The sequence below is a fragment of the Octopus bimaculoides genome, chromosome 29 (genome assembly GCF_046866305.1).
Source record: "Octopus bimaculoides isolate indiv1 chromosome 29, ASM4686630v1, whole genome shotgun sequence".
NCBI lineage: Eukaryota > Metazoa > Mollusca > Cephalopoda > Octopoda > Octopodidae > Octopus > Octopus bimaculoides.
The window spans coordinates 4,266,540-4,290,539 of NC_142956.1; the positions used below are offsets into that span (position 1 = coordinate 4,266,540).

A 24,000-nucleotide genomic window follows, 5' to 3' on the forward strand; every position below is an offset into this window, starting at 1 on the left:
TTCTTTCTTTCTTTCTTTCTTTCTTTCTGCTATCTTTCTTTCTTACTTTCTTTCTTTCTTTCTTTTTTTCCTTCTTTCTTTCCTTCCTTCTTTCTTTCTTTCTTTGTTTGTGCTATCTTTCTTTCTTTCTTTCTTTCTTTCTTTCTTTCTTACTTTCTTTCTTTTTTTCCTTCTTTCTTTCTTTCTTTCTTTCTTTCTTTCCTTCTTTCTTTCTTTCTTTCTTTCTTTCTTACTTTCTTTCTTTCCTTCTTTCTTTCTTTCTTTCTTTCTTTCCTTCTTTCTTTCTTTCTTTCTTTTTTACTTTCTTTTTTACTGTCTTTCTTTCTTTATTTCTTTTTTCTTTCCTTCTTTCTTACTTTCTTTCTTTCTGCTATCTTTCTTTCTTACTTTCTTTCTTTCCTTCCTTCTTTCTTTCTTTCTTTCTGCTATCTTTCTTTCCTTCTTCCTTCCTTTCTTTCTTTCTTTCTTTCTTTCTTTCTTTCTTTCTTTCCTTCTTTTTTACTTTCTTTCTTTCTTTCCTTCTGTCTTTCTTTCTTTCATTTTTACTTTCTTTCTTTCTTTCTTTCTTTCTTTTTTTCTTTGTTTCTGTCTTTCTTTCTGTCTTTCTTTCTTTCTTTTTTACTTTCTTTCTTTCTTTCTGCTATCTTTCTTTCTTTCTTTCTTTCTTTCTTTCTTTCTTTCCTTCTTTCTTACTTTCTTTCTTTCTTTCCTTCTTTCTTTTTTACGTTCTTTCTTTCTTTCTTTCTTTCTGCTATCTTTCTTTCTTTCTTTCCTTCTGTCTTTCCTTCTTTCTTTTTACTCTCTTTCTTTCATTCATTCTTTCTTTCTTTCTTTCTTTCTTTCTTTCTTTCTTTCTTTCTTTCTTTCTTTCTTTCTTTCTTCCCCTGTTCATAACGGAAGAAATCAAATAGTCCAGGCATTGAAGCATAATTTTAGAAGAATTTATAAAAAGAATTGTTCAAAAGATGATTTCCCCTCATGCTAGAAATAACCGCCAGATGTACACAAATTTACGTTGCTTTTCATACAAAAACAAAAAAACTCTTTAAAAAGCATTCATAAAAATAAAAGACATTTCCGAATGTGGCCAGCCTTCATGCTCGAAATAGAAACCAAATGACTTCAAATTCTCTATGTTCATTTTTCATTTATCTATAAGTGAAGGACACATAAGAAGGATTTATAAACGAGACTAACCTCTATATTCACTGACATATTTCGTGAAACAGCAAGGCCTTCGAATTTGTGTTGCTTTTCTTATAAAAATAGGACACTTGACAAAGCGTCTATAAAATGTATTGTCCTACAAGTGGTCTTGTATCATGCTAGAAACAACAGGCCAGCACACTATATTCTGTATTGTTTTCATGAACGATAGAACACTTTACGAAGTACCTGGAGAAATATTGGCCTTCTGACCGTCTTACGAGATGCTAGAAACAGCAGCCAAGTGTGTTAAAATTTTGTGTTGTCTTTCATACAAAAAATATACGATAGTTAGAAAATCTCTCTCCCACCGCATTATATATCAATATATCCACGGATCTAGTTGGTTTGGCTGCCAGCATTTCAAAAATTAAAGTTTATCGAAAATTAAAAAATTTGGTACATTAATATACTTTTACAAGCTGAATTGCTGGAGTTATTTCACTTTTTCCAGAAAAATGTTTTTAAAAAGTTATAGAGGCTTGAAGTTTGATCATTTTCACCCAGTCTGTGCCCTAGAAAGTATGTCAATAGCCAGCTGGAGGAGGTGTTCTCCTGGGGCTACAAGCTACAGTAGCATCCACCCTTAGTAGTTAGCCACATTTAAGTGGCAAATATACTTCATGTTGTCGTGCAGCTTACTGTTTATGCCTCGTTCAGAGATTTATTAGTTTTAATACAGTTTAACAGAAACATCTGGCAGAATTAGACGAAAGTTCTCCAGTAATTTTCTTTCGTGTAAATAAACGTTTATGATAATTAAAAAGATGTATCCAAGAAACGTTATTTAGCTGTTATTTTTAGCACACCTGACAACCACCTCAATGACAAAAAAAAACGAAACGAATCAACAAGTAGTTTTAAGCATTCAATATGCATTTAATGCAAATGCGATGAACAACACGTTACAAATAAAATATTAAAAAAACAAACAAACGTATTGTTGATCAATTAATAAATTCACAAGCTCAGTTGTCAACAGATAGGTGTTTGTCAACAGGTGCTTTCTCGCAGACAAAAGAGTTCTCATGTTCCGCTTGTTACTGTGGAAACAGACATGAATCTATCTTTGGCTTACGATTGGCTAAAATTACCAAAATGTTCAAACTTTAATTACTAATGACTCTTTATTTATTGACTTATAGTGAAAATGATTTTCACGTCATTCATTAGCCAATAAAAGTGTATTAATACACAGAATATAAAATCATTCTGAACAGAATTGATGCTGACAGCCAAACCGAAAAAATTCCACTCCACTTCCCTTGCCTTCTCTTGTACATCATGGTCGTCTGCTCTTTTTACCCCCCCACCTACACACAGATAATATGTCCGCTGTCCTTCTCTACTTTACTCTCTCTATTGTGATATACTCCCTCTCTCATAAAGCATACATATAATTCTTTAACGCTGTCTCTTCTTCCCCTTTCTCTCTCCCTCTCTCCCTCTTCACCATCTCATATAACATAATATCCCTCTACCTCTTTTGCTTTCTCTCCCACCTCACACTCTCCCTCTCTTTCTAAATCTATGTATCATTATTTCTCTCTCTACCTCATTATATAATATTCTATCTTCATGCCTCTTTCACTTTGTCTCTCATCTCATACTCTCCCTTTTATGCTAACCTTATATATTAATCCCTTTCTATCTCCTTCAATTTCTCTCTCTTTCTCTCTCTCTCTCTCTCTGCCATCTCGATTTCTTATTCTCACACATCTTTCTCTCTGTCGCTTTGTCTGTCTGTCGGTCTGAATATCGTAACAAGACAGGTGTCTGCCCCTAGCACACCGGCACACACACACACTGCGCTCGACCCGGCACGGCGAAGCTTCAATGCAGCGGTGCAATACTCAGCACTTAGTAGAGTGGCAGGAACTGATCTAGGCTCAGCACAGATTGAATTTACCCTTCTTAGTTTTAGAGAGTCAGTAAAAGTGTTTTAGTAGCACTTTTATAAATAAGTTTATTGCTACAGATTTAGCATTTAAACTCACCATGTTTGGCCAATCTGCCTGTATTATCTCCAAACTAGACAGATCTGGCCTCTCACACGTACCCTACAATATTATTCTGAAAATACACAATGTCATTGAAATCTCAAAGCTTGAAGGTAATGCATGACTAATTCCTATCAATGGCAATAAATAAGCCTTGAAAAGGGTTAAAACTAAATTTATTCCACCTGGTTTATATAAACAGCAACTTACAGCTTCGGACCACTTTATTATTTCGCTGTGTATTCACATCGCATATAATGTGGGAATATAATTTCACCCGTAGTTATTCAAGCAAAAAATCAGTAACATATGTTATCAATTTATTTAGAATAATTTTGTACAAAATTTGATGCTAAATAATTTTGTTTTAATACTAAACATTTTTAATAGTAATTACTTACCAATTTCTGAATTAAAATATACTTTGGTCTAATTCAAATATCATTTTTTTATTCAGTTTCAAAACAACCAGGTTTGTTCACTTCCATCATGAAAGAATCCAACAAGAAGTGGATAATACTTATGAGTCTTTCCTATCTCCTTTCACAAAATTTTGCTCGGTAGAGATTCCTTTTGTATCTTATAATGTACATAAAAGTTTCATGTGTTTTGCTTATTTAATCTCAGTTTCTGTTGTAAAAACTTGAAATTTAATTGCAAGTTCAAATAACTTGCAATAACAGTCGAGTAGAAGGTAAATATTGTAGGGGAAAACTGTACTCTTCCTTTATCTGAAGTTATTTGAAAAGAAGAAGACATTGTAGCTTTTCCACAATCACATGGAATTAAAATAACAAAATGTTGTGTCATTATTTTATTATGGCAGGATTTTTCAGCACAGTTATCATTAAGTTTTAAATTTTGGGATTTATTTTCATATGTATGATCATAAAGTTTTATTTTTTACTGACAAAAATTATGGTAATTAGTAAATAACAATGAACCTAAGGCTAGAATATAAAATAAAAATATTGTATATTGGACTAACAAACCCCTGAAATTTTATTCAACCACCCTCACTTTGGAGAGGTCTGTCAAATTGAGATATCCATAGGTACATCATACATTGTATAGAAATGCTATCTCTATACGATCTATAAAGAGAAAAGACACACACACACACACACACACACACATATATAGACATATGTATACATCAGGCATTCTTCTCTCAGCTATAAATGAAGGTAGATAACTATCAATATACCAGAGGATATTCAAACAGTCTTTATAACAATGGAAATATTTAAACAACAGCAACAACAAGTTAACATTTCAAAGTTTGTCTTTATTTTAAATGTTAATTTGTAATAAAGGAGCCAAACATGTGAAGGAGACTCTATATGATTGATAGATCTGCTAGGGTTAGTAGCCAAATCCACTGTACTTCACACCTTATCTCTTTAAAGATGGACATATAGGACAATATAGTTCTGAGTCGTCTACATTTAAGAAAAAAAACAGGATGGTCCTGGCTGGAATGGATTTGATCATAAGTCCCTCTTTGGTCAAGATTAACCCGGGATTAAACAACAGCAACAACAACATTTACACAGAAATTCACTTTGCATTTATGATAAATATTGCAGTGCAGTGGAACACTCGGCTTCTTCAAGAGCTGCCCTTAGTGTTTCGAGATTTCGTGTACCTGGATCACAACCTTTAAACCATTCATATAACATCAGGAAACCCCGTCTTGCAGTGTCATTCGAGTCATCATCAATTTTCAGTTCAGTAGCTTGAATGCCTAAAAAAATGCCTGCAAAAGATACAATAATAAGAAATATAACTGCAACAACATTAACAATAATATAAAAGATGTGTGCTCTAGGATGTTATAAATATAACAAAGAAACTATTTCAATAAAGAAATTTTTAAAAAATAGAGCTAAGAAACATGAAAAATATAAGACATTGTTTTCTATTTCTAAAGAAAATACAACAAAGATTGAATTAAAAGAAAAGATTTTGAAGAAAATTAATTGGAAATTATACTTGAGAAAATTTATGGCAAACAAATGTCAGAAGTGTTTGAAAGCAAAAGTGCATCAGAACCTAAAGAATCAACAGAGACCCCCAGCAGTCAACCCATTTGATGATCCATCCATCCAACTTTCTTCGTGCAATATTCTTGGGAAGTTTGTTGGGGTAGAGTCCTCAGGCACCTCCTCCATAGGATCCTATGAGAAAAACCATCATTAGATATTTTGCTTGGATTCCCAGGCGTGAACAACTGAGACTATGGATATCATCCAACCATTTCATTCTTGGTCTAACCCTGGGTCTCCTGCTCCATTGGTTTGACTTGAAGAACCAGTCTTGTAATTCATTCCCGTGGCATTCTGATCATGTTTGTAGTACCAGAGATTTGGAGAAGAAGAGACTCAACCTGCAGAGACTCCCTGATATTGGAACTATACATCCTATTGAGTAACATTACTCCGGAGACCCTTTAGAGGAATCCTGTATATCTGTCTTAATCTGACAGACTTCAGATCTGATAATCAAAAGGTTATTAAATAATGTCTCTCTGTGCACTCTGTCACCTTGCAAAGTTCCCAACATAACACCAAAAATTGAAGGATCAGTGGTAGTGCAACAGCCGATAAGTCTGAGTCAAATTTAATCCCAGTTGAATCCTCTCCAAATAACTCTTCTGACCATTCCCCAATGGACTCCATATTTGATCAAATTCTTTTGAGCCTATTCAGTTATTATTATGTCAGTCTCAGCCAGAGAGGTCACCTCCAGTTTGGTTTGACTTGTGAATATTCATTTTCTGGTAAATTCCTTTAGAGAAAAATTCTCTCTTTACTGATGGGGAGAATATGATATGATTTGGTTGTGTGAGCGCTATTAAGTCTGTTTCTATTGAAGCGTCTGCAGGCGTATGTCATCATCATCATCATCATTGTCGTTTACCGTCCGCTTTCCATGTTAGCATGGGTTGGACGATTTGACTGAGGACTGGTGAAACCAGAAGGCTACACCAGGCTCCAATCTGATTTGGCAGAGTTTCTACGGCTGGATGCCCTTCCTAACGCCAACCACTCAGAGAGTGTAGTGGGTGCTTTTACGTGTCACCCGCACGAAGGCCAGTCAGGCGGTACTGGCAACGGCCACGCTCAAAATGGTGTATTTTATGTGCCACCCGCACAAGAACCAGTCCAGGGGCACTGGCAACGATCTCGCTCGAAAGTCCTTAGACATGCCGCGGGCACAAGTGCCAGAAAGGCGATGCTGGGCAAGCTGAGTTTCATGTCCAATTTAACTCGATTTCGATTTCACTTGCCTCAACAGGTCTTCGCAAGTGGAGTTTAGTGTCCAATTTAACTCGATTTCGATTTCACTTGCCTCAACAGGTCTTCGCAAGTGGAGTTTAGTGTCCAATTTAACTCGATTTCGATTTCACTTGCCTCAACAGGTCTTCGCAAGTGGAGTTTAGTGTCCAATGAAGGAAGGTACGCCTAAGTGGACTGGCTGAGGCCTTAGATTTAGATCTCACTTGGCTTGCTGGGCTTTCTCACGCACGGCATTTGACAGAGTATCTACAGCTGGATGCCCTTCCTAAACGCCAACCACTCAGAGAGTGTAGTGGGTCCTTTTACATGCCATCGGCATGAAGGCCAGTCCGGCAGTACTGGCAACGGCCACGCTCAAAATGGTGTATTTTATGTGCCACCCGCACAAGAGCCAGTCCAGGGGCACTGGCAACGATCTCGCTCGAAAGTCCTTAGACATGCCGCGGGCACAAGTGCCAGAAAGGCGATTCTGGGCACAGGTGCCATCACAAATTCGCTTTCGCTTGCACCAATAAGTCTTCGCAAGTGGAGTTTAGTGTCCAATTTAACTTGATTTCGATTTCACTTGCCTCAGTGGTAAAGTTATTCCAATATGGCAATATAACTGGAATCTCAAGGCCTTATATTGGAATAAAGATGCTTTGTCATGGAATTTAACTTTGGTACATTTCTTTAATTACAATAAACTAACAGCAGACTCAGTGAAAATGTAAAACAAACCAAAACTTTGTCGTTAACTCACCTGTTTACCCTTAAACAACATATTTTAGTTCCTTCGTCCACAAGGCAATATTAAATGCTATTTGTGTTTTCTAGTTTGTCCATTATTACCAACCATAAAAACCTCAGCGAATATTTTATGAAATTTCAAGAATATTTGTCATAGAATTTTTCTACTGCTAGCCTTTAAATAGGAACTTAAGAATGTAACTTGTTCTCATTCATTCTCACAAAATAAAAAAAGATAGCTCAGGTGAAGGTAAAATTTATAGAATTCAGTTAGGTACTGTAATTTTATACTCACCTACTTGCCACCAATTGCTTCCTAACCTCTTAGCCACTCTCAGGAGATCCTTCTCCTTCAGCTTTTGACTCCCTGAAATAAATGTTTCCAAAGTTTATAATTTACTGTAAAATTCCTTTATATCTACAAATAATCTGTAGTTTAACATAGTGAGACATTCTTATCACCAATGGTCAACTGGTGACCACTATGGTTTTGGCCAACATTTTTATACTTTCCATCATGGTTCCATGTAATAGTTCAATATTTAGGTTCACATTTATAGATAAACCTACCCAAACCTCGTCATTGTATTAAGACATCCTACATAAGCTTGCGATTATTTCATTTCATTATCATTTGATGAGACTGTTTTTCTCATAGTTCTAGCTTTTCTTTCTTATATCTGTGCCAAATCTATGACATGTCATTGTCCTCTCGCCTGTGGACTTCACTAACCAACATTCTTTCACCTAATTAATTCCAATGTCAACCAAAGATCTAGCCACATCAAAGATCTAGCCACATCAAAGATCTAGCCACAAACACTTAACAGACAACTTCAAGCAAGATAAACATAATACCTTCTCTCTCTGTTAAGTCAGAATTAAAACCAAAAGATGACAGACTCAGAAAGCTGTGCCTCTATTAGCATTGATATAATATAAAAACTAACAAGTGTGAATATAAGAATGCTCTTATGGATCGTAAATATTATCTAAATGGAGTAAGTGTATTTTACATATTGTTAATAACAAGGTGTTGTGTTTTTCAAGTCACACTGGGAACTCATATTTTATTCCTATCTTTATATTTTATGTTAACACCAATACTTTATTTAAATGTAAAGACATGTCCAGAGTCCAATATTAAGTTTAACATTAAATATAGTTTAATGATCATTATACATATACAGGGTGTCCACAAAGTCTGGGTACCAGGAGTAAATAAAATCATAACATAAACAATTAAATATAAGGAATAATAATTTCTTAAAGTATGTGTTAATCCCCATGTGGGTACATGGAGTAAATAAAATCATAACATAAACAATTAAATATAAGAAATAATAATTTCTTAAAGTATGTGTTAATCCCCATGTGGGTACATGGAGTAAATAAAATCATAACATAAACAATTAAATATAAGGAATAATAATTTCTTAAAGTATGTGTTAATCCCCATGTGGGTACATGGAGTAAATGAAATCATAACATAAACAATTAAATATAAGAAATAATAATTTCTTAAAGTATGTGTTAATCCCCATGTGGGTACATGGAGTAAATGAAATCATAACATAAACAATTAAATATAAGAAATAATAATTTCTTAAAGTATGTGTTAATCCCCATGTGGGTACATGGAGTAAATAAAATCATAACATAAACAATTAAATATAAGGAATAATAATTTCTTAAAGTATGTGTTAATCCCCATGTGGGTACATGGAGTAAATAAAATCATAACATAAACAATTAAATATAAGGAATAATAATTTCTTAAAGTATGTGTTAATCCCCATGTGGGTACCAGGAGTAAATAAAATCATAACATAAACAATTAAATATAAGGAATAATAATTTCTTAAAGTATGTGTTAATCCCCATGTGGGTACATGGAGTAAATGAAATCATAACATAAACAATTAAATATAAGAAATAATAATTTCTTAAAGTATGTGTTAATCCCCATGTGGGTACATGGAGTAAATAAAATCATAACATAAACAATTAAATATAAGAAGAAATAATTTCTTAAAGTATGTGTAAATCCCCATGTACCCAGACTTTGTCGACACACTGTATTTATAAAGAGTTCATGTTTAATTCTTTTAATTTATAACAATCCTATATATTCTAACCTGAGACATTCTGGGTACACACCCAAACAAGAGACAACATATCATGACAGACATCTGGTTACATAACAACAACAATAATCTATCGGAAAACTTAGTAAAGACCTTAGTAGAAAAAGAAACAAGATCTTCCTCATTAACTCACCTGTTTACATTTAACATCATATTTTAGTTCTCCGTCCCCCCAAAACAGCATTAACTCTCTTGTGTATTCTAATTTATGAATTTTACTAACCATACCAAACTCGATTTCAGGAAGTTTCAGTAACGTTTTTAATCCAATTATTTACAGCTAATCTTTCAATTGGAAATTAGGAACGTAACCAGTTCTCAGTCATTCTCACAATCAAAATGGCTCGGGTAAACTGAAAATTTGCAGAAGTCAATTAGGTGATGCTATTTTACCTAATATGCAATTACCTAATATGTAGGTCCACAACAAAACAGACTAGCTGTCCTAAATCACCTCTCTCTATTAAGACAAATGATCTAACACTGCTTTAATTTTCTTATTTAATTATCACTTGATAAAACTGTTTTTATCACAGTTCTATCTTTTCTTTCTGATACCTTTGCCAACTCTTTAGCATTCTCCTCTCACCTATAGACTTCCATTAGCCAACATTCTTCTCCTCTTCTGCTTAATTCCAGTGTCATCCAGGTTAGTCATCAAAGATATAGCGACAAACACATCACACACTACTTCGCCTAGGATAAACATACACCTGCTCTCTTTGTTAAATGTTACTGCTGGCTATCATTAATTCTAACTTCCCTCATCAAAGTTCATCAGAATATCATCTGATTAAGGAAATATTTGAAGACATTTGAATCTCATATCCTCCTTAATAAAGCAACTTTTTTGAGCAAAGATTAAATCTACACAAGTGGAGCAGAAAGTGATTCAAGCATCCTCAAACAATTTACACCTGCACAGATCCTCATTAACAACATATACATATTCACCCACGCGTTATTACAGTGAAAATATCTGAAATGGAACAAAAGAACTGGTTCTCGAGAATATAGCATATTGCTATCAAACCTCACCTGTGCATCATCCAACGTTTGTGATCCCTCATCAGAAATGAACCTCAGATGTTGAACCTAACAGACAATTGACAGTTTGCTGTGCTTGAGAAGGCCCACCCACCAAAATAAAATCAAGCTCATGCCTGTTCCCCAACAATGCTCCTCTACAATCCATCATGCCCCCCCCCCCACATTCTGCAATCTCATTGTCTCTCATGTACCTACTTGCACATATAATGGCTGCACTGAATGTCGTCCCCGAAGGACACCGCCCAAACCTGCTCCTGCCACGTGGTGTCCACTCATTACATTCCCACCATCATCTACCACTCACCTTTCGCAATCTCATAAACCCACCCACACTCCACCTCTGCAGCACTCACCATCATATTTCACCATCATCTCTCTTTTCCCACATAAGGCAGCCATGTTTCCACTCTAATGCAAAACTACTTTTTCTGCCCCTTAATGCTACTCCACCCCTCAGGTGAAGGGCCTTGCGTTGCAAGATACTTGGTGACCTCACTGCTGCTGATGCCACATAAAAGCACCCAGTAAACACGTCCCACTTTGAAGTTGTTGGCATTAGGGAGGGTATTCACCCATAGAAACCATGGCAAAATAGACATGAGGTTAGGGTTAGGGTTAGGGTTATACTCACCAACTCTCTTTGCCATCGTCTCCCTTTGTTTCTCTTCAAAGTTTGGATTCTCTAAAATAAATATTCCCAAGTTTTATTCTTTACAGTAAAATTTCTTTATCTATATCAATAATTTATATTTCATTATTGCGGTGAGCTGGCAGAATCGTTGGCACGCCGGGTGAAATGCTTAGCGATATTTCGTCTGCCGTTACATTCTGAGTTCAAATTCCACCGAGGTCGACTTTGCCTTTCATCCTTCCAGGATCGATTAAATAAGTACCAGTTACGCACTGGAGTCGATGTAATCGATTTAATCTCTTTGTTTGTCCCCTTTATGTTTAGCCCCCTGTGGGCAATAAAGAAATAATTATTGTGAGACATTCCTGTCATTAATGGTCAATCAGTGATCACTATGGTTTTGGTCAATATCTTTATACTTTGAAAAATGGTCTGATGCCTAATATTTAGGGCTACAACAAAATTGATTGATCTTCCTCAATCTCATCTCTATATTAAGATGTCCCATATATCTAACAGTGTAGCAATTACCTCATCTAATTATCCCTTTACAACAGTTTTAATGTTAATTGAGTTGTTTTTTTTTCTTATATCTGTGCCAAATCTATGACATCTCATTGTCTTCTCACCTTTAAAGTTCACCAGCCAATATCTCCTCTTCTTCTGTTTAATTCCAATGTCGACCAATTGGCCCTCAAAGATCTAAGCACAAGATCGTGACATGCCGCTTCACGTAGGATAAACATACAACTGCTCTGTTTGTCAAACGTTGTTGCTGGTAATCTTTGATTTTAACTGCTCACATCGCACTTTATCAGTATGTTCATTATTTACATTATTTACATTTGACGGATATTCAACCTAATATTTGTTGTTAACACAACGTTTCGGTTGATATACCCCCCAGCCAGGTGTCTTGGGGAAATTTCGAACCCAGGTTCTTATTCCTAAGGTATTTTTCGATCTTCTTCTTCTTCTTCTTCTTCTTCTTCTTCTTCTTCTTCTTCTTCTTCTTCTTCTTCTTCTTCTTCTTCTTCTTCTTCTTCTTCTTCTTCTTCTTCTTCTTCTTCTTCTTCTTCTTCTTCTTCTTCTTCTTCTTCTTCTTCTTGCCTTTGCACAGCTTCTAACGCTGGAGATGTACTACAGTGTCAGCTGTTCACTACCAGTGAACTAAGGTAACACATCTTATTTTTCGATCACCTTCCGGAGTATTCGAGCGGTCCCAAGCAGTGCTGTTTTCTGAAAGTGCTCCACCCTTATTGCAACTCCTATTTGTTCCACGTACTTCTCGAGATTTTTGCTCACTGTTCCCAGTATTTCCCAGTATATTGGTCCTACTACCACCTTTTTCATCGACCACAAGTGCTTAACTTACCAAGCTAACCTGTCATATCTCTCGACTTTTCTTTCTTCCTTATCGCATACCTTGCTGTCAGCTCGGCATGCTATAGCTATGATCCAGCATAGTTTGCTTTCTTTCTCAATTAAGACTGTGTCTGGCTTCCTATTCTCAATCTCATGGTCGTACTGAATCATAAAATCCAATAGGAGTTTTGCATTTCTATTTTCGACAATGCCTTCAGGTTTGTGGTCGTACCAATTTTTTGCTCTATCAAGTCCATACTTGTTGCAAAATGTCCAATGGACCAAGCCTGGCTATATTGTCGTGGCGTCTCTTATATTCCTTCTGAGATAGTGGTGTACATTGGCTGGTAATATGCCATACGGTTTCACCATTTTGTCCATAGATTCTGCACTTATCACTTTCTGATGTGTCGTCTATTCTGTAGTTTATGTAGTTTGTTCTTAGTGCTTGCACTTGGGCAGCAAAGATTAGGGCCTCCGTTTCCGGTATTAAATCACTCTTAGTGATCCACAGCCATCTTTTTTCTGTCTGTCTTATCTTCAACGTCCCTATAAAATTGACCATGCATTCTTTTCTTTATCCACTTATTTTCAGTTTCATTCGTTTTCAATTTCTTTCATCCTACACAAGCCTGACCTTCCTACTTCTAATAATTGCGGTTCTGTGGCATTTTTACATACCATGCTATGTTGTTTTCTTCTGCTCTAATGCTGTGTTCGCATCCAATAAGCCCTCTTACCCCTATTTTTCTTGGTACATACAGTCAGTCTGTATCACTTTTTGGGTGGAGTGGCCCATATCTAGTTAGCAACTTCCTTGTCTTTCTGTCTAAGCTGTTTAGTTCGTCTCCTGTCTATGCGATTACCCCTGCTCCATATCTAAGGATTGAAACCGCCCAGGTGTTGATAGCTTCGATCTTATTCCTTCCGTTTAATTTCGACTTTAGGATCAGTCTCGGTCTGCGTAAGTACTCACCTTAAATTCTTCTGTCATTTCTTTCTCCATTAATTTATCCATTTCCAAAATCCCCAAGTACTTATAGCCCGTCTCTTCAATCTGCTTCATAACCTCCACGCACTCCATTCTGATATCAGCACTGAAGATATACACCGTATCAACGAGGGAACTGACTTGGGCTTCATCTTTACCATAAAGTTTGAGATCATCCATTAATAGCAAATGGTTGACTTTTTATTAGCGGCTTTTGAATACATACCCAGCTTTTGCTTTCCTCAGAATCAGTGTCAGTGGTAGCAAGCACAGTACAAAGATCAGTGGGGACAGGCAGTCTCCTTGGAAGATGCCCCTCCTAATTTCTACTGTCCTTAAACTACTTCCATATGCTGTCAGGTCCGTCCTCCAATTTGCCATACTTTTTCCAAGCATTCGCTCAACATTCGATGCAGTCCCAAACTGGTTCATACACTCCATAATCCAAGAATGTGGAATCATATCGTACGCCTTAGGATCCATGATATGGCTAAGTTACTTTTCCTCCTCTTGCAGTCTCTGAGTACAGTTTTATCTATCGGGAGTTGATCCTTGGTACCTCTGCACTTACACTTGCAGCCCTTCTGTTCATGTGGCAGGACTCCATTTTTTTCTAGATGTTCATACATTGACTCTGAGAGTATTCCAATCAATAATTTCCACATAAGCGGCAAACAAGATATCAGCCAGTAATTGTCTACCGTTTGCCTTTTTCGATCTTTTTCAAGCACAGCCCTGTCCAACACAATGTCAACCATTCTGGTGTTGCTTGGTCGGCATTTAACAAGGTGTTTAGCTGCGCAGCTATTCATGCATGACATTCACCAAATCTTTTGATCCAGTAGCCTTGAACTCCATCTGGTCCCGGGGCCTTCTAGTTGTTAATTTTGTTTTGCTGACTTCCTTCACTTCCCTAACTGAAATGACTAGTTCTTTCTGCTTTGGACAGACTACTGTTTGTTTCAGTTCTTGTAACCATTCAGCATCCTTGTACTCCTTGCCTTTGCTCCAGCTGTCACTCCAAAACCTTTGACTTTCAATGTTATCTGGTATCAACTTTTCATCTGTACATCCTTCATCTATTTCTTTATAGAATCTCTTCTGATCTAATCTGAATAACCATTTCTAGTAGTAACCCACCCTTCATTCTTTGGTCGTATCTTACCGTCTTTCCTTTCTTTGCAACGAGGCACTGTTTCAGTTCCTCCACTAATATTTTCAGGCCCTTTCTTTCAATGTTATACTTCCTTTTCAGTAATCTGTATTTTTGTTCACTTTTAAGCTCCCCTTTTGCTTTTGGTCTAACACAGAAATTTCCTTCGAGAGCATGTCTAACCCTCCCTGGATTCTTCTTTTCCACCATGGATCTTTTCTTTTGTCAATCCCAGTATGTTTCTTTTTCTTGACATCGACACCCACATTTTCTGCTACAACAATACCTGCTGCCTTAATCAAATTATTTGTTTCTGTGATGTTTGTTCTGATGTACTTCAGAATTTCATTCACACTTTCCGTTTCTTGGTTCAATTTCCATTGATCAACCTTTTTAAGGTTACAAATAATGTCGCTATCGTTCTCTTGTAGTGTCACCTTTATTCTGTCGTAGATTGCCTTTTGCTCATCTGTTATGTCGCTATTAGTCTTAACGTCTTCTCTTAGATGATCTATATATCTCTCATCAAGTAAGCTACCACTGCTTCTTTCCTGTGCTATGAGATTACTCTTATTAGTAAGAACTGTATTTTCCTTCTTATCTCTGCTGCTATTTTCCATGACCCGTCTTTTGATAACTTTGAGCACTACTTCTGTGAATCAACAAATTTTTCTTATTGCTCTAGCTTGATCACATAGTCTCTGTTCCGTGAGTTGAAACAATCCCTTTTCTCTCCAATGATCATACGTTGTCGGTAACTCCTAATTTGAGCACCATTTTCATCTACCGGGTTGCCCAGGTAATAACATTCCATGACCACAGCATTAATTTGCTTGCTCCATCTACGCCGTGTGTGGTGGTCCCTTTCTGGATATCGACAGGCTGGAGCCGGGCCAGAATCTCTGAGACTACCGGGTGCAACACTGTCACCGTCATTGGCTTCAGTTTCATTACCACCATTATTCACAATATAGGTGTTTCAGGATTAAAGAGATGTAAATTATATTACTCAACTTACTTCCATATTCAGTATAGTATTCCAAATTATGATTTATAATTTGGAATACTGTACTGAAGATTGAAGTAAGTTGAGTAATTTAATTTACATCTCTTTAATCCTGAAACGCGTATACAGTTAATGAAAGCCGGGTGGATTCGTTATTGTTTCCTTTTTGCCTGTGTGAGTTGCGAGTGCTGCTGTCTGGGAGATATATGGTAGTGGAATAGTATTTAACTGCTATTTTCTAAATTTCGGTACGTGGTGAAGCAATTTTTGCTGGACCCTAATTATGTATATATACCTATACGTATATATATATATATATATATATATATATATATATATATATATATATATATATATATATATATATATATATATATATATATATATATATATATATATATATACATATGTGGGCAAAGGACGTCATGAAACGTGTACAACAAAAAAGTACGAAGCACGAGTACACGTAACATGAACTATTCTTTCGAACAACGAAAGACACAAATGGAAAACAAAACAAACATAAAGAATGACCCTTCATCCGTTGTTGGCTGTTTCTGTAGTCTAAATGCTCAAAATACCAGACAAGAAAAACAGCCAACAACTGATGAAAGGTCGTTCTTTATGTTGTTTGTTTTGTTTTCCATTTGTATCTTTCGTTGTTCGAAAGAATAGTTCATGTCCCATGTACTCATGCCTCGTAATTCTGACGTCCTGTGCCCACATATGCATATATATATATATATATATATATATATATACACGTATAGATATAAGTATGTACATATCTAGCGTGAACTAGAACTAGACATCTCTTCAGTTTCTTTAAACAATAACCGTACTCTGCAAAGAATGTTTTTTTAAACACAAGAACGGGGGAGATAATTCAAGAAATATTCCTCTTAAAAAATTAGGGTCGGGCGAGTTGTCTTCCTTCACTTGATAGCTAGGTCTTGCAATTTAGAAGTAAAAATTTCCGAAAATGTGTACAATAAATAACTGCTCTATATTTTATAGGCTATGCTCTTCTCCTGATTTATGATATTGTAACGAAGATATATATATATATATATATATGTTCTGACCTGAGGCATTTTGGGTATATACCCTAACAAGTGAAACATATTACAACAAACCTCAGTGGATAGTTTATGAAATATGAGTAATATTGATATCTGTAATAAAATTACTTTACAACTTCCCTATCAGCCAAAAATTAGGAATGGAACCTACTCTCCATCATTCTGACAAACAAAATAGCTCAAGTAAAGGTAAACTTTATAGAAATAAATTAGGTACAGTTATTTTATACTCACTAACTGACTCTGCCACCGTCTGGACACCCTTGTCGGACAATTTTGGACAGTCTGAAATAAACATTTCCGAATTTTACACTTTAAACTAATAATCTTTTATCTTTACAAATTATCTGTATTTTATCAGTGAGAGACATTCTAATCATCAGTGGTCAATTAGTGATCACAACCGTTTCGGACAACATTTTTCGACTTTCTCTAGTGGTACTATAAGTTTGAGAGGAACGTTTAATCTTTTTATGCAGAGGACAATCTTTCTAATACCTGTGCCACGATAAAATTTACCCAGGACACTTTAGAAAGTGGTTGGTGTTGGGAAGGGCATATCACCATTGAAAAGCTGGAATACTTTAGCTGTGTTCCTCAACCAATCAAGGGGGCAGTAACTATGAATAAGAACTGACTAAGTGACTATCAAGCCTGTCCATGGGAACGTGAAAATCAGCTGATAAATGATGAGGGCGATATCATTGATTGTATTGTATCTTACAGCCAGTATCTACCTTGAAAAGAAAGAGAAACAACCGTTGTCTCGTGGATGTAATGATAGATTTACTATCAGAGAAATACGACGGAATTCACTCATAGAACACATTTCATCGTAATTCTACCAGATTATGAGAGACATTTAACTGAATAACAACAGCAATAACAATAACCTCTCTGTAAACTTACTAAAATTATATATAACTAGCCAAAAATTTTCATTAACTCACCTGTTCCAAAAAATGGAATATTAAATCTATTGTCTTCTGTTTTATCCATTTTACCATCTGTGCTAACCTCAGTGGATAATTTATGAAATTTCAGTTATATTGATATCTTTAACAGAATTACTTTACAGCTAAACGATTCAATTCGAATTTAGGTATGGAACGTGTTTTCAGTCATTCTGACAAACAAGATGGCTCAGATGAAGGTAAAATTTATAGAAATCAACTAGATATATATATATATGTGTGTGTGTGTGTGTGTGTGTGTGTGTGTGTGTGTGTATATATACATATATATATATATATATATATATATATATATATATATATATATATATATATATATATATATATATATATATGTATATATACACACACACACACACACACACACACACACACACACATATATATACATACATATATATACATATATATATATATGTGTGTGTGTTTGTGTGTCTGTGTTTGTCCCCCAGTCATCGCTTGACAGCCAATGTTGGTATGTTTACGTCCCCGTAACTTGGCAGCTCGGCATAAGATACCTATAGAACAAGTACTAAAGTACTAGGTTTACAAAGAATAAGTTCTGGAGTCGATTTCTTCGACTAAAGACGGTGCTCCAGCATGGCCGGAGTCCAATAACTGAAACACATTAACCACATATAATAGCTGGCAAACAATTGATTGCTAAAAACTTATATTTGCTAATGGACCGTCAAGATTTATTGATATTTCAGTTAGTCGCCATTTAGGTTTCATTAGAAAGCATTAGTCGTCTGCTGCAGACGGTACTCATTTGATATGTGAAAAGTTTCCTACTCAGATAAAGACAATATTCAGTGGGTGTAGTCATAGAAATACTATCAACGAGAAAAGGCAGCTGGAACATCTTTTATTAAAAGTCTGTCAGATTCTGACAGACCTGGGTCTACACAGTAATATGAAATACATTATTGCACACCATAAATTCCATGAGACAAACAAGCAGGTCATCAAAAAGTATCCTTACCAAAAACTCTTGGGCTTATACATGTTTTGCATTTGGGGCATCTTCTAAGTTTAATTGTGTAGCACTCTCCACATACCGCATTATGTGCACAGGGTTGTAACTCCACAGTGGCCTCATTTACTTCACAAAGCATACACCTGCAGAAGAAAATAAAAACACGTCCCACATTCATTTGTAACACATATTACATTGTGTCCATGTTTATAATACAGAATATTATGAGACACTGCAATGATCAGAGTGAGGACCATGACTTAGTATTCAGAGTGTTGGACCCATGATTGTAAGATTGTGGTTTCAATTCCTGGACCAGGGGACGTTTTGTGTTCTTTAGCAAAATACTTCATTTCGAGTTTGTCCTGAATACAAATATATCTCTAATGGATAGAATGAAAAGCCACTGTAATCTCCAAACTACTTGTTTTCACTGGAATAAGAAAGACTAGAATTCCTATTGCAGCTTCAAGTTTACAATTTCGGACATGTCAAGACTAACATTCACCCTTATTTCAATGTGGGCCGCATGTAAAGTATCAGTATCATATAAATGTGTTAGAATCCTGAATGTGTGAGACTGCCAGGAAATATCGATGAGATGCTCGACGTGGTAATAAAAAACAGAGGAGAAAAGAAACGGTGCAACAGGATACCCAACAATATCAAATGGGGGACTAAAAATTCAAACTACACACAGCAACAAAACTGGATAGTAAAATGTTCTGGAAGTTTGTATATCCGAAAACAGAGGCCTCACTTTCTAGTCGGCCCTCCTCGTAATCTCTACACATGTCAGATTGCTGACAATCCCAACGAATGTGCACGGTTTAGTGATGAATGCGTCGCTGGAAATTTCACTTTTGAAAATCCAAATGTACCATCTTCACTTCTGCTGAGATCAAATTCCATGATATCTACTGAATTTATTTCTGCAATACTGAGATGCTAATTGAAGCATATGTGCAAATATGATTCTTGTTGTCTTAATGGTGTCATTTATCTGCTTCTCAAAGGGTGCATCCTTTTTCTCCTGCATCAGCTTTTTCAACTCTTCTAAATCAGCTTACTCCACTACAATGGAAAATTGCCAGTGTTATTCCCCTTTCCGAAAAGAATGACCAGATATCACCTATTGATTACCACTCAATTAGTCTCACCGAATTAATAGATTCGTGTGACACGAATATATTCTGGGACACCTGGAACCCCAACCATTTGGATTTATTTCTAACTGTGGCTGCAGTGGTCAACCCATTGATTTTCTTAAAGACATCACCTAAACCACAGATAGTGGTTCATAGGTGGATGTTATCTATCTCAACTTCACCAAAGCCTTTAATTTTATGCCACACAAACCAATTATGGCAAAACTGTCTGCAATGGATGCAAGGCCTAAATTTTATAACTAGTTGAAGTCTTTACATTCTCAGTTGAAAAGAAATTGTCACAGTACTAGGATAACATTCTGCACCCAATACAGAAAATCTGTAGGGAACTGTTCTTCGTCTTCTGTTGCTTCTTGTATATATTAACTAAATCTATGCCAACTATATGCCATAGATCATTCCTTTAATCTCACCTGGACACAATGCAGTAATGGATTGCTGACTGGAAACAGAAGTTGGCTATAAACAGGTGCACCACCATACAATATGGGAGGAAAAGCCCATGATTTACCAACTCCTTCCAAAACACCAAACTTAAGAATTCTATCAGTGACCTTGACCTTGGCATTAATCTCAACAATGGTCCTTGATGGATGAACCACATTCTCAAAATCATCAAAAAGATTAAAGTTGTCTTAGCATCAATCAATCAGTCTGCCATTTATGGCCAATCTATTTAAAGTTAAATATGGCTATCATATGTCCACACAGTTTGCATCTCCAATCTGGAATCCCATCTTATTCAGAATGTCTACTGGAAGCTGTCCAGAGAAGTGCAACCAGGCAAATGCTTTCTGTTAGTTACCATATTTGGAATGCTTCTCCGGGTATTGACACATTAAAGTTTCGACATCTAGCGGCTGATTTGGTTGAATCCCACAAGTTTATCCACCATCTTGCCAACAACTTTGGCCACCTTTGTGGATTCAATATCTCTGCCACCAGCAGACATGTTTACAAAGTAAAAAGGAACACCCATGCCTTTTGGAAATATCTCTCTTCACTCAGAATTAAGCACAGAATAAACTACCCAAGTCAGTTTTTAGCTTTCAGGACACTGCATCTTTAGAAACTTCCATGTTTCCTGAAGTGCACCAACGCCACCTCAGATGTTCCTATGCACCCTTTTCTTTTCTGTTTCGTTGTGTTTTATTCTATGTATCGTGCATGTACTTCTAGCTTTCACTGCTGTCGTTATTTGATTAACTGCTGCTTTCTGTCCCCTCTTTTACTCTTTTCCAGTAAGTTGTAGTACATCTGAGCTCCCTGTTATAAATTATATTATTATTATTATTATAATGTTCCCATAAAGAAATCCTACCAATGCTTGTATATCGAATGAAGCAGAACCACATTTATACAGTCCAAAAATCAACGTCTATAAACAATATCTCAATTTCAAGAGACAAAGAAAGTTAAGTATATTATCTAAGAGAATAATTTGTCTGCTTCAACAGCAGTTAATATAGACAAATGTATGGCAATGAAATTGCTGAAACTGATAAAATACAGGAGTTTAAGGTGACCAAGAAGCCTAAAACATGAGGAATGGTTTATGTTTTACAAGAATGAATTGTTCCATGGCAATTCTCTTTTGTGAAGATATGTAGACAGTTAAATTTCACTTACTTCTAAATAGTAATTTCAAAATCTATTCATTAACGTTATTATTTAGCTCTACATTTTGCTATTGGTGACAAATCTTTAAAACTGGGAATTGAGAGAGGTAGGTGTGGGTTGACAGTGAGGTACATCTGTCAACACAACCAATGATGTGAATATAATTAAAATAGTGCCCTTTCTTTGATCATCTAACAACTGCATTCTATTTATTGTTGTTCTTAGTATTGTGTGGCCTTTCATGAAGGCACTATGATAGTATAGGGTATTGGTAGAATTAAGATAATACAAACATATAAACATTATTATATACAAAATAGAAAATTTACTGGTTTATATTGTCATTGCCAGTGAATATTTACCGTGATAGTAAACATGCTTTTAATTTTTCTTTCAAAGCTCGATTTTCAATGAGGTCCAATGGTGTGTTATTCTTGTTATTTTTATGGTAAAAGTCGGCACCCTGGCGGGCTAGATAGCAAGCAACCACCACACCAGAGAGCCTATTATCTTTGCTTCGTTTGAGCTCAGTGCAGCACTACAAATGATGAAATATAAAATGACGAGTACAATACTACACAAATACATGGTAAAGATGACCCAACTTACACAACAGTTCAACTACATATACACATAGTTTGTCGATCTGGTGATTAAAATGTTTACACAATATTGAGGTATTGAGTTCTTACATCATCTATAGTTCATTTCTCATTATCATTTGTTTTTACTTTACTTTCTCCATTAAGACAATATTTATGATCATTATATTGAGCAAAACACGCATTATTGGTTAACATCAAGATTGATGATACTTAATGAGTAAATATTTACTTGTCAATCACAAATAACAAAAAATATTTAATAAAAAAAAAAACAATATAAAAACATCATAGCATCAAGTCAAATATGCAAAATATAAGGGAACAAATGTCACAATAATAAAACACAACAAACGAACAAGAACCTATCTACACAACTGGCTTGAGAAAGCCAACTGGCCATAGCAGGAGAAATACTTATGGGAAAGTATTGTATATATAAATAGGACACCACAAATAATGTATGTTATACCAGGAAGGAAGACACCAACAACATAGTAATGTCTTCAGACATAACAACTAAATCAACGCCACACAGACATATCCAAACAGATCAATAAGGTTTCCATAATTAAGTGGATTTGAGAGAAAAACTGGGTTTATGAGGCATCGGATGTTGTGCGCAAGAGAGAAGACTGCACTGGTATGGTTATGTAATGCACATGGATGAAGATAACTGCATCAAGATGTGATGATCTCTAATTGTGGCAGGAATGTGTGGAAGGGGTCGACGAAGGAAGGTGTGCAATAAAGTGGTGAGAAAGGAGCTTCAGGCATTGGGCCTCAAAGAGGGGTTGAAATAGGAACGACACGTCTGGTGGTTTGCTGTGGTTGAGAAGATATGTGAAATTAATACTGGTTGTCCTTGCATACAGTCATATTCCTCTGCGTCCTTTTTTGGCTGAGAGGTCCTAATTTTGTGGGATCACGGGTGCCTATCTCACATAAAAAATACCCATGCCAATGCTGCCTAGAAGCACCCAGTACACTATGTAAAGTGGTTGGCATTAGGAAGGGCATCCTGTCGTAGAAACCATACGCTAATAAACATGGAGCCCGGGTATTTCTTCAGCTGGCCAAATCCTGTGAAACAATGCAACCCGTGCCAGCATGGAAAACAGATTTTAAATAATAATGAAGATGATGATGATAACGACGACGACGACGACGACGACGATGATGATGATACTGATGATGATGATGATATTGATGATGATGATGATGATGATGATGATGATGATGATGATGATGATGATGAATTAATAAGGAGACATGTTTTGGTGATGAAAATGAAGAAAAAGCCGTTAAAACCGGTGTCACAGTTCAGGCACTAAAACATTAAAATTGATAAATTGTTCAAACTGTTAATCTGATAGAGAATTCCAGTCGGTGGAGAGGTCGCTGGCTGCCAGAGTGGGTTCTTCTCACCAAAGTAGACATTGATACAATATACAGATTGCCATCAACAGTCTGAAAAATAGTCACATATCTGTAATGATCTTTATCCCCTACGGGAATCAGAGTTGCTTCAATTCTACAGCTGTTGACAGTATACTCAATCAGATCTACCGAGAGATAGATGTGGGTACCTTGGTGTATATATAACATCTTTAAATAGCGGTCTGACCGTCTGCCAAGCAAATGGGAAGCAGTAATTTAAGAAATGGTATGCTCCGGAATAATCATTTAAAGATGCTTTTGTGACATGTTGTTATTGTTTTTATTGAATAAAATTTGTTGAAAAAAAAAAAGCCGCAATAATTATGCACCAACCCAATATCTATAGCTATATCTATATCTATCTATCTATCTATCTATCTATCTATCTATCTATCTATCTATCTATCTATCTATCTATCTATCTATAGTATAGTATAGAATAGTTATAGTATAGTAATAGGCATCCGTCAGTCTCGAGACGCTATGGATCTGTGCCCGAAGAAATCGTGTCATCTGTTGATGGTGGTGTAGCGTCTGTTATGGCTGTAAAGGCC

The 24,000-nt window shown here is 35.9% G+C and overlaps 1 protein-coding gene across 2 annotated transcripts in view; it reads right to left on the reverse strand.

Moving 5' to 3' along the window:
• Positions 1-4,473: 4,473 nt before the first annotated feature.
• Positions 4,474-24,000, reverse strand: part of LOC106868081 (uncharacterized) — a 53,929-nt gene continuing 34,402 nt past the window's right edge. The window contains exons 8-13 of one of the 2 annotated variants that reach the window (XM_089345294.1): positions 21,767-21,942; positions 18,622-18,758; positions 16,897-16,947; positions 11,066-11,116; positions 7,533-7,604; positions 4,474-4,965 (exon numbers count right to left, since the gene is read on the reverse strand). In XM_089345294.1, coding sequence (XP_089201420.1) covers positions 4,778-4,965; positions 7,533-7,604; positions 11,066-11,116; positions 16,897-16,947; positions 18,622-18,758; positions 21,767-21,942 — 675 coding nt within the window. In that variant the 3' untranslated portion in view covers positions 4,474-4,777. The remainder of the gene's footprint in view (positions 4,966-7,532; positions 7,605-11,065; positions 11,117-16,896; positions 16,948-18,621; positions 18,759-21,766; positions 21,943-24,000) is intronic. The other variant, XM_089345295.1, reaches the window with a different exon arrangement.